Genomic DNA, 16,784 nt, shown 5'->3' on the forward strand with positions numbered 1-16,784 from the left:
AGATGCAAAAGCTATAAAGCTCCACAGAAACATGGTTTATATAGTCTGGATCCTTCCCAGTAATTATAGAACCAACAAGGGCTCTGCACTCTAATATGTACTAATATTACTGAATGTAATTTGAATTATATATCGACACATCCTATAGAGGAAATAATAACAGGATTACTGAAGCTTATCACAAATCTGTGAGGGCAGTCTCTCTACCCATTGTTACCTCCTGCGCAAAAGTAAAAGATAGATAATAAAACAATTAAAACACAAGATGAAGACTGTCAACAGAGAGTGAGAGATTATAGTTTACCTCTAGCTTAGAATCGCTGGAGAAGACACAGGTAGATGTGAAAGCATGACCTGGCTCAAACAACCATCCTACAGAAAACAATCTCTCGCCATCTTTGCCATCTTGGAGTGAGCACCACAGGTCTTGAGGAAGCAATAAAAGATCCTTTTCTTCTCGCACAATCTCAACCACCTTCTCGCCAGTAAATTGTTGAATGCAGCCCTGAATGGATAGGATACACCTTCAGTTTTAGTAGATGACAATTATTGAATGGATACACATAAAAAGGTCAGGCCAACTCACGGAATCAGAGGCGTGAAAGCTAGTGGTAGCAAGCACAGCTCTCCAAGAACCGGCTACCGCCGAAGCTGGTGTGGCAGGTGTAGAAGCGAACCCGGAGCTACGCGTGGCGCAACCTCCGAGCTGGTCGCCGTCCCTGAACGGACCATACCAAAGCTCACGGAAAACTTTGAAACTGCGCAACGACAACATTCTGGTCTCTACGACCTGGAAAATCCTGACGCGGGACTCCTTGTCGTTCGGATTGACCAGGCAATGCTCCACCTCTAGCAGCTGGCTGTCCCCCAGAGGCCGCCACACGGCGACGTAAGAGCCAGAGACGGAATAAGAGAAGGATAAGGCGCTTGGACCGATGCTCCTATGGTCGACGCTGTGACGGGTGGCGGCATCGGCTTCGCACCCAACGGTGGGGAGGAGTTTGATGGACTTGTAAAGGAAGGTGTACTGTGGGTGGGGTTGAGCAAGAGTGGGACACTGCGTCTGCCAGTCGAACACCTTCACTTCCCATTCTCGATAGGCTTCTGGAACCACTGACTCGGGTAGTTCCAGAGGTTGTCCTTCGCGTGAGAAATCTGCTCCGAAACCGTCCCATTCTCCAGACACATTTTGAGCGAACTCCGACCAGGCTAAGAAGGAACGGACAGAGACACGGTTTTAAAGAAAACAACCAGCAAACTCAGAAGCTGAGAAAGATAAAAAGATATTCTTACCAGTGATAACAGGGGCGGGCTGGACAATATCAGAGGAACAAGAAAGAGGAGAGATTGTGGTTCTGTAACAAACTCCTAAACTGGAAGAGAAGGGAAAGCGGAGAGCTGCTTTGAAGGAAGGCGGAGGTGCAGGCGTACTGTTCCGCCACAGGAGGGAGTTTCTTAAGGACGATAGCATCGGAACAGAGTGCAGAATCATGAAAGAAAGGCGAAAGTGGACTTTATCAAAGAAGAAGAAGAAGTAGCAAAGATGAGACGGGCAACAGAGAGGTAGAAGAAGAAGAAGAAGATGACAGAGTCGAGACTGAAAGAGATAAAACAAGGAAACGTAGCTCAAGTGTAAAGAGTTTATGAATGAAGAAAGATTCTAAAATACAAATGAAGAATGTTGATGATAACAAACTTCCTCTTCCAGTTACGCCTAGCCACATGTCTGTTTACACAATCCTTCCCCTCATCCAATCAGCCATTGCCACGTAGGCTCTTTATCTGTAACAAATATCTCCCTTCCTATAAAAACCTGGACCACAAAACTCAACTCGTTAACATTCCAATATCAGCACGTTTCAAAACTTTTGAGTCTGCATAACATTTGTCAAAAAAAATCCATCATGGATCCTTTTGAACTATATTATTTTTGATCTATGATGGAGTAATACAATGAAAGTCACACTCGTTAGGTTTCATCACTCAGGAAGAACAAGGATCTCTATGATGGAATCCATCTGAAGAACATAGCATCTCTATCTAATACTGCCTGTTGAACAAGGACCCCATTCTTTGACTCCTCACCACACTGTAGCAGAAAATGAAAATCTTCATTGGAATTCATATTTGACACGCGCAAGGTACAGACCAGATGCAGGAGCCATGGGTTTGGCTACAGACACGTCCTTGGCCTTCAGGATCCGTTCGACTGAAGCAAATCATAGAAGAACCCCTTGTTCAATATTTTTGAAACCATTACTGTATAACTTTTGACAAGGGAGAGAGAGAGAGAGAGGAATATACCGTCTACGACGGTCAATTCTCCAGTGCCTACGCATTTCAGTACTGCTACAATCAGTCGAACCTGCACGTCATGAAGATATAAAAACCACATGACTTAAAAAAAAAAGAGTATCTCAGACCACAGTTACAAAAATATGATGTACCAAGAGAAGAGACAATGGATATAAAATCAAACCTGGTGGTAGAGAAACCCGCGGGAACGCGCTGTTACGACGTAGCAGCGGTGTCGTCTTCTTATACCGAAAGCTTCGCCATTTGTAGTGACACCAGCAGTCTCAGTCTTGGTTTGACTGGAACATGTGAGAGGATCTCCATTGTTTGGGTTACTCCAAGTACTTTCCGTGGCAGATGGAAAATATGGAGTTGATGGTACTTCAGTGACACTTAGTTCATCTAAAGATCTCACCGGTGACTTTGCCTGCAATAAATAAATAAAAAACACTCGTCAAAAGTTTATCAAGTTTTGGTAAAACATCAATCTACACTAGATATTTAAGTTCTACCAAACCACAAATTAGATGCATTGATCAGCCTATTCTGAATGGGGTGAGGAAAAATATTCAATACAATCTATATTGGTAGTGTACTAAATAAATAACGAGATGTTTAAACTAGAAACTACAGAGACATTTGACCTGGCAACCAGCTGCCCTGAAGGAGCTAAAATCATGAGATCCAACAAGAACTCTGCATGCTTCCTGAGCAACAATGATCGACAACGGTCGTTAGAGATCTCTTCTTCTTTTTTTGTAAGGTAATGAGTTATCTTTTAAGGGAAAAGATAAAAAGAATTGGATCACACTGCTGATATTGATCACAGTAAAGGAAAAGCTCATCAAGACAGAAGTAGGTGAACCTGCATAGCGGGGAGATCTAGCTCCTCAGGAACATGCCAAGCACGGTCTTTTTCAAAGATGGATAAAGGATCCGGCCCCGATAGCATGCGGTAGAAGTATCTACAGCACAGTGTCATGAAAACATTCATTATTGTCCACTAACGTCAGACATTTTCGAAAACCAAAATATAAACTCAAAGTTAGTTAACACTCTTGCAGCATGTTCCATAACATGATCATCATGTACTTAAAAACACTGAAATGTCTAGAACAATGGAGTCTTAGCTTCTCTAATGAGTGATGTACAGAGAATACCTACGTGCGCTCCTTGGCCTTATATCTGGCATGGTAATTACTTGGGACACACCGAACATCAATCACCATAACATCACCTTCATTTTTCTGATTAGTTAAAACGTAAGGATATTTAGTGAAATATTAGGTAGTAGATTAGATCACATCAAACTAGGTGAAAGGCAAGCACATTTAGGAAAATACAGATCAGAGAAACTCTTAGCAAAAATGTAGACTTCAGGTAAACTCTGTTAGCTTCATCAATTACATGATAACTTTATTAACATCACCATTGTATCCAATAGTTAATTTTGACAAAAAAAAAAATGTAAATGATTAACCTGTAAGAAATGGTTCACAGCTTTCTGGACGACATCAGGTTCATGAGGTGGTAACTGCATTTAGAGAATAGGATTCAGTGAGAACGCTATTATTATATAACAGATGCAATCATGCCAAGAACATTATAAGCCACAAAATAAATAGCAGTGGGTGCAAAAAAAGGTATACCACTTCACCAGGCTTTCTTTTACTGACTCGTTCTACATCTACATGGCAAACATTTGATAGCGCATGCACTCCTGCATCCTAGAGCCATAACAATTTCAATTTAAGTTTAAACCAAAATAATGAGCAAGCATATCATAAACCTAACTCTGCTTAGCTCTAATTCATTCAAAATCTTTCTGTAGATAGATGAAACATTTCTTCATTAATATGTGTAAAAGATTATTTGTTCCCACTAACAGAATTTTAGGTTCAAGTTGCTCGGGATGAAAAAGACCAAAACTTTTAACTCAGTGGCCAATAAACTTATGAAAAAAAAGCTCTCACCGTTCGACTTGAGCAGCAGATCTTAACTGGCTGGCCAATAAACTTATGAAAAGCTTCCTGCAATGGATCGTGAGATGTATCACTTAAACAACTCGAAATCCTCCTAGATAACATGTCAACAACTAATATGAGCTTTTCTCCGTGGTACAAAATTACATACGAATCCAACTTCTCGAATCACCTGCAATACGCCGACGACGGTTCGGTCCTTAGGCTGCTGTTGTGACCCAAAGAAACGCGTTCCGACATACTCAATGGCAACCAAGTAACGCTGCACTCTAGGGTTTTCTGGGCTCATTGATAGCTCAGACTCATGTCCTTCTTCTTCATCACTGAATCCATCTATCCTCGCAACCTTTGATAGCCTCTCTTGAGAAGCTGTATAGTCCCCTGGAGGATGCTTCGTATTAGGATCAGACATTCTAATCTCCCGCAGATTAGACAAAGCACAAGGGTTTAAGAAGTTTTCAATCTTTTATTCGAACGGTCTTACCCAACCACAGTTGTGTCTGGATGCTAGTTTAATCTTGTCATGCCCAATTTAAATATTTTGTCGGAATTGGGCCTATTTAATCCGAAAATTTAGACTATATATTTGATGGGTTGAGCCAGGCCCGTGCAATAGTGCAACGCATGGACGACTCGTGAAAGCCCAGATAGCAAGCTATCTTAATGGGCTTTCTCCCTTAAAAAATAGAGTTAATATCGTACGGCCCGATGGACCACATATCAGATATTAAACTGATAAGAACAGATACTACACTTGATCTTAGCCAAAAGGCCGAGAAAGGTATGATTTGCAAGAGCAGCCCAGCGTCTTATTTATACCATCAGACATTGAACGCATTCGCCTCTTGCTCTCGATGTGGGACGTTCAAAAACAAAAACAAAAACAAAAACAAAAACAAAGCAAGTGGTTTTCCTTATCCCTTATTAATTCAGAGACTAATGAATTTTCCTTTATTAGTTACAAGTAATTAATAAAATTAACTTTAGGATTTTTCTTTTAGCTATGAACATATAATAATAACGTCCTCCTAATAATATAACTGAGAAGCCCTAAGAGTCCCTTGTGCTCTAAGCATGGTGGGTTGCGATTGTATCAGCGAGCTGCCAGATTCTTTGCTAACTCATATACTCTCGTACCTTCCGACCAAAGATGCCGTTAAGACAAGCGTTTTGTCCAAGAGCTGGAGATTTCTCTGGCTAGAGGTCACTTCCGAGCTAGACGTAAACGCCGCTGACTTCCTCCGTAACGAAGACGACTCCTCCTTGGTGAGTTTATTGAACAAAAGACCGTTCCTACGAAAGTTCAAGATCAGGTATGACTCTCCCCTAAGAATAAAAAGAAAGCGTGGTGATTCGAATGTCAAAAAGAGTGGTGAAAGAGTCATGGAGTGGATAGCTGAAGCAATTCATCGCGGAGTTGAACACCTAGACGTAGTAAACGAGACGTATATACGACGTGCTATTGATTTCATGCCTAAGTATCTTTACGTGAGCAAGAGGTTAGTGTCTCTGAGTCTCGTAAACGTAGGGCTTGAGGAACCCAAGTTTGAAGTATCCCTACCTTGTCTCAAGAGCATACATCTAGACAACGTTTGTTACATGGGAGATGATGGTCTCGTGATTACGGAGAGGCTCATCTCAGGGTCTCCTGTGTTGAAAACTCTTACCACGGACGTTCCTGCTTTAAAGAAGAAGCCACAGGAAACCGTATCCAGAGAGGCGCCTTGGTGTTTGGAGCATGTCAAGATCAACAAACTGACAATGAAGGAGGAGCACTATGGGATTAAACTAGTAAACTACTTTCTTGAGAATTCGCCAGCCTTCAAGAAAATGACTTCGAGCTTCATAGATTCTCGTATGACCAATCTTCAATCAAGGGAATCTGGGATTGAAATTGTAAATTACTTTCTTGAGAATTCGGCATCTCTCAAGAAAATGACATTGAGTTTCAGAGATTCTGATATGACCAGTGAAGAGGCAGAGAGCTACAAGAAGCTTCTTACATCCACAAAGCTATATCCCATGTGTCAAATCTCTTTGTCTATTTCACATGAGGAGGATTGTGATTGAAAGTTGGTGTGGGGTTCATACTATCTTCATAAAAATTGCAGTTAGGCTTATCTTTTGATAGATAAAAGGCTTTCTAGGTTCAGCGTGAGACACATAGAGACTAAGTATTGGATGATAATGTACTTTCTCACATGTGTTTAACTATTCTATTATTACTTCTACATGAATGATTCTCTGTACAAAATGTATCTTCTTTTTTGGTCACAAATATTATGAATGATTGATTTGTTTATGAGTTTTGTGAAAATGAAATCTGCAAGCTCTCTCAAAAGACATCTGTAGAGGAAAAAAAGAAAAAAAAAAACACAACGCCCTAACAAAGGAAAACAAAAGACAATCATGATTCCCTGAACTAAGTAAAAACCAATTCACTAATAAATAGAAGATAAAACTAAGAAGGGTGTCTCATCTAGGATTGCGAGTGTTATTCTTGGACACAGAGTAGCCTCCTCTTATGGAGAGATTCTTGGTTTGATTGACAAGAGACTGTTGTGTTCTGCTCCAGTTATATCCTCTATCTTGATTCATTCTCCTGTTACCTCCATTCTCATACTGATGCAAATAAACACAAATATAGTTTTGGTTTTAGACAAAAAGAAAAAGTTAAAGAAGTTAAAAGGTCATGAGCATCTTTACATCATAGTCTTTCTCTTTGAAGAGATCCATGCGAAGAGTAGCTGGTTTATGCTCCTTCTTCAACCGAAGAGACTTCTCTCGTTCTTCATAAAAGTCCATGTCATCTAACAAAGACGTCACCGCGGAAAACTTCTTGAATATTGAAAGCATTTGGAGACCTTCTCTGAGTTTGATCTCTTGAGTATCCCTCGTGTGAGTAACCGCCTTGCCCTCATTGTTGTCGAGTACGATGTGGCATAGCTCCCAGTTAGGGACGTCTTTAACCACATGCCACTCGACAGGGAAGAAGCCGCACCACTTGTCAACTTGCCAGAAATCTAAATCCTTGTTCATGTCCACGTATCCAACCATCTCTGCTAATCCAACAAACTGTCTACTCGCATTCACCTGAATCAAAAAACAAATCAATCATGGTTACTACTAAATAGGCCTGCGGTTATTATCCAAACCGAACCGACCCGAAAAGTTCTCGGTTAGTTCGGTTCGACAGCTTAGAAAATTGATTTCTGGTTGTTTATTGGTTAGTTTGGTTTTCTAAAAAAAAATCCAAACAGTACCAATTCTGACCAAAATTCGAACCGAACTATCATAACTAACCAAAATAACCTAAATTTTTCAAGTTTTATTTATTTTACACCAAAAATTTGACCGAACTAACCGCAAAACCAAAAACTTTACTAAACTTTTTTGAAACTGAACTAACTGAAAACCAAACATTTTCACGGTTCACTACCACAAGACTTCGACCCGAACTAACCGAATTCTGAACTAACCGAATTCCGAACTAAACAACCTGAATTGACCGAAGAAACCAAACCCGCAGGCCTACTACTAAACCAGATAAAGGAAAGGAGACAAGACACATCTTTAAGCTCACTCACCGAGAAGAAGAGGAAAATGGGACGTTTCTTGCCATCAACGAGTGTTTTTGCTTCAGCATCACGGTAAGCTGCATCTAGTTTCTTGTTTCCATTGACAGTGCTTGACCACACGGAGTATTTGATACTCTTGTGAACATCATCTTCGCTGTATGACTTGATCACGAAGAACTTGGCATTCTCGTAGTCGGTCTGAAAATCTGGGAGGTTAAACATCTCTCTACGAAGATCCAATACAAACGAACTGTTCTGCTTGAGTGATGATGATGAGTCAGAAGGAGGATGAGTCTTTGCACTGGTTCTCGGACCGCATTTCATTTCAACCAATGAATCAGATTCTCCGTTTCTCTCAGGCTTCCTGTGTTCATCTCTCTGATCCCTGAAACCACTATTTGTGTTTCCATTACCGTAGTAACCGCTATATGGGACTGAGCTTGTCTTTTGATTGGCATGTTTTGTAAACTGTCCTGCCGCTTGCTTTCCCTGATAAGGCAAAAAGAAAAGAGCTTTCAACCTCAGATTTTCTGGACAGAACATACAGAAAATATAGATACGACTAGGTACCTTGAATGTTGGTCTGAACGCATGTGATTGTGTAAAGGAAGGAAGTTGACCATAAACATTGAGATTTCCTGGAGGCTTTGTAGACGACACTGAAGTTTGAGACCAACAATAGCTTCTTACTGCTCGATCACCGTGAAGATTCGAATCTTGATAGTTATTATATGAACTGTTGTTTTTGTCACGGTGACTTGCCTGCAGAAAAATGAACTTATTATATGAGCTAAAAAAAAAGCCAATGGACAAAAACGATCAAACCTTTGGAAAATCCGTAGCATATGCTTGACCATTTCCATTTGGCTGAGAAGAGACTACGTCAGTTCCTGCAAAGCAAATCACAACACAAGCCACAGTGACATGAAAAAACAGTTATAGATCGTTCTTAAAATATACACCCGGTAATAATAGAATATATCCGGTTAACCAGGTGGTTGTATTACCATTAGCACATGCACTAACGGTCACAGATGAGGTAGTTGACCCTGTGACGGTACGACTTGTGTCATCTGTTGGAGGAGACTGAAAAGATTACCAGCATAAAATTAAGAAACCTTTGCCAACAGTATAAACAGAGATTCAGAACGAGGCTAATAAGATTTTTGAATACCTCATCATGTTTCTTTGGTGTAGAATCTGCAGCTGTTACAGTTTGCAGCTCGCCTAATAAGATTTTAAATACCTCATTATGTCTCTTTGGTGTCGAATCTGAATCTGTTACAGTTTGCAGCTCGGCTAGAGTTAATTATCAAGGGGCAAACACAAATTGATATAGCAAAAAAAAAAAAAACATCTTAGAATCTACTAAAGTAAAAAACCAATCAAGTAAGAAAAGCACAGATCAATCAAAATAAAGCGCCGGTAGAAAAGGATACAGTCCATAGCGTTCCTCTCAGTGGCCATTAGAAATCTTCAAGATACACTGCAACCAATAAAGGGGAACCAAAATATAAGGTTAGTATGAAGAGTCCACGACTCAAATTGATTTTGTTTTTATGCTTGCTTTAGTTAAGAGTAGAATGATTCAGAATTCTCCACGCGGTAAACAAATCAGTCACTAGTTGCAAGCAAAAGCAGATACATATAAATACAGGGGAGTCATAAAGAAGAAGACCTGAAGAAAAAGGGAAGTAACCGACGAAGACGAGGCTAGATTCGCCGGAAAACCAACGGTGGAGACCGCTTGAGAACGTGACAAAGAGGTTTAGGTCTGTGTGTGAAGTGTGTGGACTCTGGAGAGGGAAGTTAGCGTCGAGGAACGAACCCTTGCGTAAAAGGAAAACATCTGACGGCCTAAACTACTTTTAATAGCTTTTCACTGTGGATAATAGCTTGGCCGTTGGATTCCCATGCTCTCAAATTGGGCCTCAAAGGCCTGAGTAAATCTCTAATTGGGCTTCAAATATAAACGCTTTCACTACTAGTCCATCTGTTTTCCTTAAATACAAATACTCAGACAAAGCATAACCTTAAACCACATGCATGCATGTAATGATCTATTGACGGACGAGATAGAAATCTAGTGTCACATTTTCATAAAATAAAATGAATTGTAGCTGATTATATGGTAATATTTAATAAAAGTAGTGTGTATTTTCCTTGCGACGAAGCTTTTTGTTTCTTTTTTCACTACACCATTGAAGCTCGCTTTGCCTAGATAACGACGCTATGAAAGTTACAGTCAAAAATAAAAAATAAAACAGCTTTGACTAACAAAATAACATTACTCTGACAAATTATATATCTTTTTGAATCTACTCTCAGTGGCTTTGAATCGTCTCCGTATATAGTTAAAAAATTTAATATATGATTGGATAACAGGCCTTATAATTATTTTGATTTTTAGTACTAATTAATTATTTGTATGGATTCTATTCCAGAATAACGTATGTTTTTCACAGTAAAGTATAGGGAAAACATGATAAGATTCATATACTAGATAGTTTTCCAACATTGTATTTTACGGTAATCATTTTTTTTTTTTGTAAAATGGCTTTCAAATTAAACTACAAAAAACATACAATGTATATGTACGGTTGAACAACCATAAAGTTTTAGAAAGTAAGATGAGACATGCCTCATATTGAACCAAGCATTAGCTTACAAAAGAGAAGACTTATGATTCATAAGCTTAATGAAACAAGAGAAGGATGAAACTATTAGGAAGATGGCAGGTGGTTTCCGCGGCCTCGACGACCTCTTTTACCCTTTCTTCTTACCGTTTTTCATTCCAAATCTTCAAATTTTTGGAGTGGTTTTATTGGCCTACCACCTCGAGACATGTTGAGGTTTGCCGTAGCTTCACTCATAGACCCTTCTCCATCATCTTGCACAATATGAGCAATTTGATTGGTAGGAGGGCTGTCATGTGCATGAGAGTGTGGAGGGACCAATGAATTGTCCATTGAAACCAAGTTGGTCTCAAAGACAATAACAGGAGATGGAATTTCTTCCATAATAGTGGTTTTAGTTGGAGCAGATTGTGTGTCTGCTAATGGTGAGGAAGTGAAATGAGAGTTGGAGCCATTGGCTATATGTACCTTAGAGTGAGTGGGGTTGTTTACTGGAGTAGAGAGATGCTTCGGTTCAACATTCACTTGTGACATCTAATTTTCAGCTTCTGATACCAATTGATCTGATGCAACAGTAGACTGAGCTAGTATCTTTCCCATTTCAGGCTGAGGTTCTTCAGCAGATAAATCCTCATGTGTGGACCTTATTTCCACGTTTGAATCAACAGCTGGAAGTAGACATCTTTTTTCCTTGTGTCCTAAGTGTTCACACCTTCCACACACACTTGGAATCCATGTATACTCAACATCCACCAAGTAAATATTACCTTTTTTGTCATCCAAGGCAATTTGCTTTGGAAAAGGTTTGTCAAGTTCTACTTCAACCAACAACTTTGCTTCTCCCAAACAGGTCGGATCAAGTCGAGGTTTATGTGTTTGCATAGGCTCACCAAGTCCTGAAGCTACGTGGCTGAGACCCAATCTTGAGTAACAACAATCCGGAACATTTTTAAGAGTTACCCACACTGGGATTGTTGATATTCAGGGACCTTGAATGAATTAACTGGTTTCCAAGGTGAAACAAATAACAGACAGTCATCAACATGCCATACACCTCTTTGAATTACTCATTGTCGAGTTGAATCATGAGGTATGTGGAACATGTAAGAGGTCTCGCTCAGCTTACGACAACCTATTCTACAAGTTCTTCCCCACAACCTATTAACCACATCATGGATTAAACCCCCTGGAGGAAGAGAGCAGCGGTGAAAGTGGCCAGTGATATACTCCTTTTTATTTTCTGGTCCTAGGCGAAGCACCTGAGAGGGAATCGTTACCTCTGGAGGTCCATCGAGTCGAAAGGTTGGCTTGGCCGCTCGATAAAGGTTTATGGTAGCTGGGTCCATCCTGGCTACCCACGGAAATCTTAATGTTCCATCATCTTTAAGCTCAGGGACCGGAATCTTCTGAACTGGCATACGAGGAAACTCTCTTACAGCACTTGGATGGTCTTTTTTCTTCTGGTTTGGCCCAAATCCATCAGCCAGTGTTGGCCAAAAAGAGTCAAGAAAATTGTTAAGATCATGCGGATTGAAACCACTTGGAGTTGCTGGTGTTGGAGGAGTTGCAGGTGGTATAAAAGCGAGAGGTTTGGCCCAGGCTCCGAGCGAAGGAACAAAAGTAGCTATTGGAGACTCAACTGATATTTCTGGAGAAGTAAAGGTTATCGGAGGGAGGCCAGGAGATTGAGGTGAACTCAAGTCTTAAACGCAAGTGTTCCAAACCTCTTCATTTTCCGGTTGACTAGTGATGTCTGAAGAGGTGTTATCTCTGGCAGCCACTAGTTCTGGATCAGCAACAGAGTCACTTTCCCCTAATTGTTTTAAGTCTGGGGCTTCGCTTGAAACCACAGGATTCGACTCCAAGACCATGACATCTATTTGATGCCTCATGACTTCATTATCATCGTTCACTGCCGGGGGAGATAACAACTCTGAACCACCGTTTGATTTTTCTGCAGTCGAGACCGTACCTGTCGATATTGCCGGCGGTGGAGACTCGATTGACCAGCGACACTTAGATGGCCAACGAGGATCTGGAGTGACAGTGGGATGAGTAGAATCATTGATTACGTTTTCTAATGATGGTTTAAGATCCATGGTGGCGAGAGCGTGAATGGGACAAAGCTTAGCAAGATGGAATCTTTGAGAGGAGGCGAGACCGGATCTGGTGCTCGTGATTGACGACGCGCCGGAGCGGCGTCAATAAAGGGAATATGCCGGCAAGCTTTGTTAGAGGAGAGGGGAGGGGATATTGTTAATCAGATCCGAAACATTTATTTAACAGTAATTTATTTTCCTGTTTTTTGTCAAATTCTTATTATGCTCTATATATCTATTCGGAAATTAGGTTGAATCCCGTATAAATATTTTAAAACAAAATAATACGATTATATAATTTCATAATTTTGATGCAATGACTATTTGAGATTCTGAGCATGTAAAACATATTTTTTGTACAGTGCTTTTTGTTACTCACATGCATATTACTGTATCGGAAAACAATCTTTTAATTTTGATATAAAACTTCATGAAGTCGAGTATTAAAAAAAATGGCAAAAGATTCACCGGAGAGAGAATGTGAAAATCCCAGTGGTCACGCGCTGTGAAAATCTGGTATGGTGCATATTCGAATTCAGATCCATTGGGGATCCATGGAACGCCTTGACCATCCGAACATAGATGTGTGGTTAAGTCGAGTATTATGTGGGATCGACATGTCAATTTTCAAAAAGGACTGTCTCTGTTATTCTTAGGGCAACCTTATTGATAGTTTCTGACTGAAGTTCTTACGATCATATTAATTACAAAAATTAGAAAAGGAGGAAATAGAAAAGAAAGTATCGGTGCAGAGAAGCTTGAACAAAAAAGTTCATATACTTTCGTCGTGTGTGTCCTTTTATTCATCCAAACTTTTTTTTACTTCAATTTTAATTATATAACAAAATTAAAACATTTGTGCCAGATACTCTCACATGGGAATTTACCATTGCTAATGCTCTTACATATTTATATTCTGTTGATTAGTTTTTTGCTTATTTATATGTCATTTAAATACCTCTCTTTAATATCATTATCGTCTGTTAAATTGGTTTCTGAATCCGGAAAATAACTCCACAGCTACATACGTGATGATTCTAAAATGAGCCGTGTGTTAAAGCATAGCTTTCAGACTTCATATAAATGGAGCATAAAGAAGAACCTGCATTATTTATGTAATGCTTTCTTTCATATTCTAACCCTATTCACATGTATACCTCTGTTGATATTGCAGATGATCTTTTTATTTAGTAGTTATTATTATGTATGCAACACCCATCACATATAATTATCCATGACTGATTCGGTAAGTTGGAGAAACTTCTTTAGGACTTAACAAAAAGAGAAAGAAGTAAAAGAAATGGTTCAGATGAAAATGGCCAAGAGGAAAAGAAAAGCTAAAAGAGTGAATATAAAAGAGAGGTCACATGATGGCCTCTTTTTTGTCATGAATGATCTGTGACTATTGAGCCACAAAAGCCAAAAGCTCCAATTCTATTTTTTTCCTTCATTAAAATCATTCCAACTTTTGAATTTTGCTTTGCTGTATGTTCACCTAAGCCCCCACTCTTCTCTAAATGCCAAATTTTCTTTATGATAATTAGGTCCCTAATAATTGTAACAGATTTTATTCACCAACTCCTGTTATAATAACTCATAGCACCAATATTCCACTGTCAATTTTTGAAGCAAGCATCAGTATATTTTTAATTTTTATAAGTAACAAGACTATTTTTATTGAAACTAAGTACACTATATCAACAAAGTGATTCACTTAATTAACACAATTAGTGAATCATTTTACAATATTAATTTTGGATATATTTTCTGATAACTTGGTTTGAAACACTTGCTCAGGTCATTGAGCTGCATGAATATTATACTTATTTATAACCAGAAATGTGTTTGTGTACTTGATTTGATTTCAGTCATATTTAAGTATAGTAATTTTCACATGCTTATCGCGTTCCATGCTTCAGACTGATTGTATTGTTCTAACCTTGTTAGAAGACAAAATAACACTCGTCTCATGTGCATGAATATTAGATAGGCCTCTCCGCTTTTGCCGCAGCTAGTTAAGCTATTTTTCTTTCTCTGAATAATTGTTTCTCCCATAATTATTCTGTTTTGATAAATTTATTCGATTGCGGTAGATTTGGACCATCATTGCCCACATGTGTTTTTTTACTAGAATTTAATTTAGTTTGATTTTTTAGAAAGAGTTTAATTTAGTTTGGTTATACTTATACACACGATAATAATATAAAATCATGTTCAGTTAGTTGTGTATAAATATAATTTTTTTTATCCATGATGGTAGAAGATGTCAGGAGATAATGCAATAGAGCTAATAGGTGAAGTATTTTAATTTACTACCCGTTAAAATAACCGAACCCTAATAAACAAGAATATACATGTTAATTAACTTTAATTAGGTTATATTCATGTTTTAAAAAATTAATTAAACCTAAATCTAATGAATGGTGTACATTTTATCTTTGGTAAAAATTTGTGAATCACCAGAGAACTCAGAAGTTCAGACTGCGTGACTCATAGTATTCTTTATTTTTTTTTTTGACTCGTCGTATTAAATTATTCATATCATTAAATTTTCGGAAACTTCTAAGTTTTCTTACATTGGATTTAAAATGGTAATAAGAACTGGCAACAGTGGTGGAGGTAGTTCATTGTGAGGTGAGTCATATGACCTATGTGAAATCAAGAAAAATCAATTTTTACTTATGTTTTTACGGAGAAAACTGAAAAAATATAGTAAAATAAACTTATTGACCCATGTAATATATATGTTGATTCTAAAACTGATCCCGGTAAACACTTTGGCTATCTCCGCCACTGACCGGTAACCTAAATTTTGTTAATGTGTGCTTTAACTGAAAAGTAAGCTAGCTGTACATTATTAGAATGTTACCTTTATCATGCGATCTACACTTTCTACATGGTATCTCATCTATAAACGAGTAAAGTATTAAGCAAATTCATACGTATATTTTAACATGTCGACACAAAATATCATATTAAATATACATGATTATAGTCTTATCGCGCGATGATGCTACATCGCAGCAGATCTATAAGCATATTTTCAGCAGTGTCGGAACATAAAGAAAACTGAACATCAAAGACAAATCCAGAAACATCTACGTTGATACTTACTAACAACCTTTCCTTTTAAAATTAGTCTGTGGAAAGTAAAACCTTTAGCATGCGAGTTATTCCCCCTAAATAATTAAGCTTTAAGAGTATTCCATTTGCTGTTAAAAATGGTTGTTATTTGATTGATTTTCTTAGTATATATGCTATTAATTTTAGGCCTCAAATTGCTGCTCGCACAAATAAAGCGAATATTAGTTGGCGCACTTGTTAATTTTAAAAATTAGGTTGCAGACGCAAAAAAAAACAAAACAAGAACTTTAGCTAGGGTTTGCATTATTATTGAGCTTAATTCACCTAAAGATTATTGACATGGAAGTTTTCTCGTAACATATCACCATCTGCATATCACGTATGTTCATGCAATGCAGGTATAGTGCATACATATATAAGAATGGAGCTGATGAGTACATATTTCGAGCATCCGCACGGTTAGCATTTAACAACTTTTATAACTGAGGATTAATTAAGCCAGTGTCACGTTTCGAATTAACTACTTGTGGTCCTTTCTATTTTCAACTTGAATGAGAACTTTCTATTTTAACATTTTACCAAAAAAAAAAAAAAAAAAAACTTGAATGAGAACCATTTAGCAAAAAAAAAAGAGAGTAAAATATATTTCCGTATACAACTAATTAACAGTGGGTTTAATTGTCATCCATTATTGTTTCCTTGGTTAACTAATTGAAATCTTATTCTAATAACAAATTCACCAGACTTTAGAGTAAACAAATTTCAAAGCAGCCAATAGTCTCTCTTTGTCCGTTTGTCGTTCTTTTATGATAACACGAAGCCCCCACCCTCAATTATTATTGTTGATTTATTTTATTGTATTGTTTTTTTTCTTTGGTCGTGGATAATATAGCTAGCTACTTTTTTTTTTTGAAACAGATAGCTAGCTACTAAAAGTAGACAACGAATATGTATTCAACATTAAACATACTGTGTATATGTCATTAAAACATTTTTAGAAAGAAGCAATAGCTTTTTCTTTACAAATTTTTTTTTGGAAAAATGATTGCTAACTACATGAAGTATTGGCCATCACATGGCTAACCATGCAAACTATACTAATGTATATCT

General features: G+C 38.1%; 4 protein-coding genes across 4 annotated transcripts; 1 reads left to right on the plus strand and 3 right to left on the minus strand.

Annotated features, from left to right (window-relative positions):
- Positions 1 to 20: 20 nt before the first annotated feature.
- Positions 21 to 1,687, minus strand: LOC106294875. Its single transcript, XM_013730568.1, has 4 exons — positions 1,294 to 1,687; positions 587 to 1,209; positions 305 to 505; positions 21 to 220 (listed from the first exon to the last, which is right to left on the minus strand). The coding sequence occupies exons 1-4, from the start codon at positions 1,490 to 1,492 to the stop codon at positions 179 to 181; spliced, it is 1,065 nt and encodes a 354-aa protein (XP_013586022.1). The 5' UTR covers positions 1,493 to 1,687; the 3' UTR covers positions 21 to 178.
- A 220-nt stretch (positions 1,688 to 1,907) lies between these two features.
- On the minus strand, positions 1,908 to 5,042 carry LOC106294874 (tRNA pseudouridine synthase A). The gene is made up of 10 exons (XM_013730567.1): positions 4,450 to 5,042; positions 4,269 to 4,325; positions 3,945 to 4,022; positions 3,776 to 3,829; positions 3,460 to 3,542; positions 3,161 to 3,260; positions 2,940 to 3,002; positions 2,480 to 2,722; positions 2,305 to 2,365; positions 1,908 to 2,209 (listed from the first exon to the last, which is right to left on the minus strand). Exons 1-10 carry the CDS (start codon positions 4,687 to 4,689, stop codon positions 2,112 to 2,114), a joined length of 1,077 nt encoding a protein of 358 aa, XP_013586021.1. The 5' UTR covers positions 4,690 to 5,042; the 3' UTR covers positions 1,908 to 2,111.
- Positions 5,043 to 5,317: 275 nt separating this feature from the next.
- LOC106344291 (putative F-box/FBD/LRR-repeat protein At5g44950) lies at positions 5,318 to 6,347 on the plus strand. The gene is made up of 2 exons (XM_013783696.1): positions 5,318 to 6,117; positions 6,232 to 6,347. Exons 1-2 carry the CDS (start codon positions 5,352 to 5,354, stop codon positions 6,345 to 6,347), a joined length of 882 nt encoding a protein of 293 aa, XP_013639150.1. The 5' UTR covers positions 5,318 to 5,351.
- Positions 6,348 to 6,525: 178 nt separating this feature from the next.
- On the minus strand, positions 6,526 to 9,698 carry LOC106343762 (YTH domain-containing protein 1). The gene is made up of 9 exons (XM_013783064.1): positions 9,534 to 9,698; positions 9,295 to 9,341; positions 9,030 to 9,154; positions 8,863 to 8,941; positions 8,681 to 8,745; positions 8,426 to 8,617; positions 7,865 to 8,344; positions 6,984 to 7,370; positions 6,526 to 6,899 (listed from the first exon to the last, which is right to left on the minus strand). The coding sequence occupies exons 2-9, from the start codon at positions 9,320 to 9,322 to the stop codon at positions 6,753 to 6,755; spliced, it is 1,503 nt and encodes a 500-aa protein (XP_013638518.1). The 5' UTR covers positions 9,323 to 9,341; positions 9,534 to 9,698; the 3' UTR covers positions 6,526 to 6,752.
- Between the last annotated feature and the right edge of the window lie 7,086 nt (positions 9,699 to 16,784).

Source organism: Brassica oleracea, chromosome C5 (genome assembly GCF_000695525.1).
Source record: "Brassica oleracea var. oleracea cultivar TO1000 chromosome C5, BOL, whole genome shotgun sequence".
Taxonomy (NCBI): domain Eukaryota; kingdom Viridiplantae; phylum Streptophyta; class Magnoliopsida; order Brassicales; family Brassicaceae; genus Brassica; species Brassica oleracea.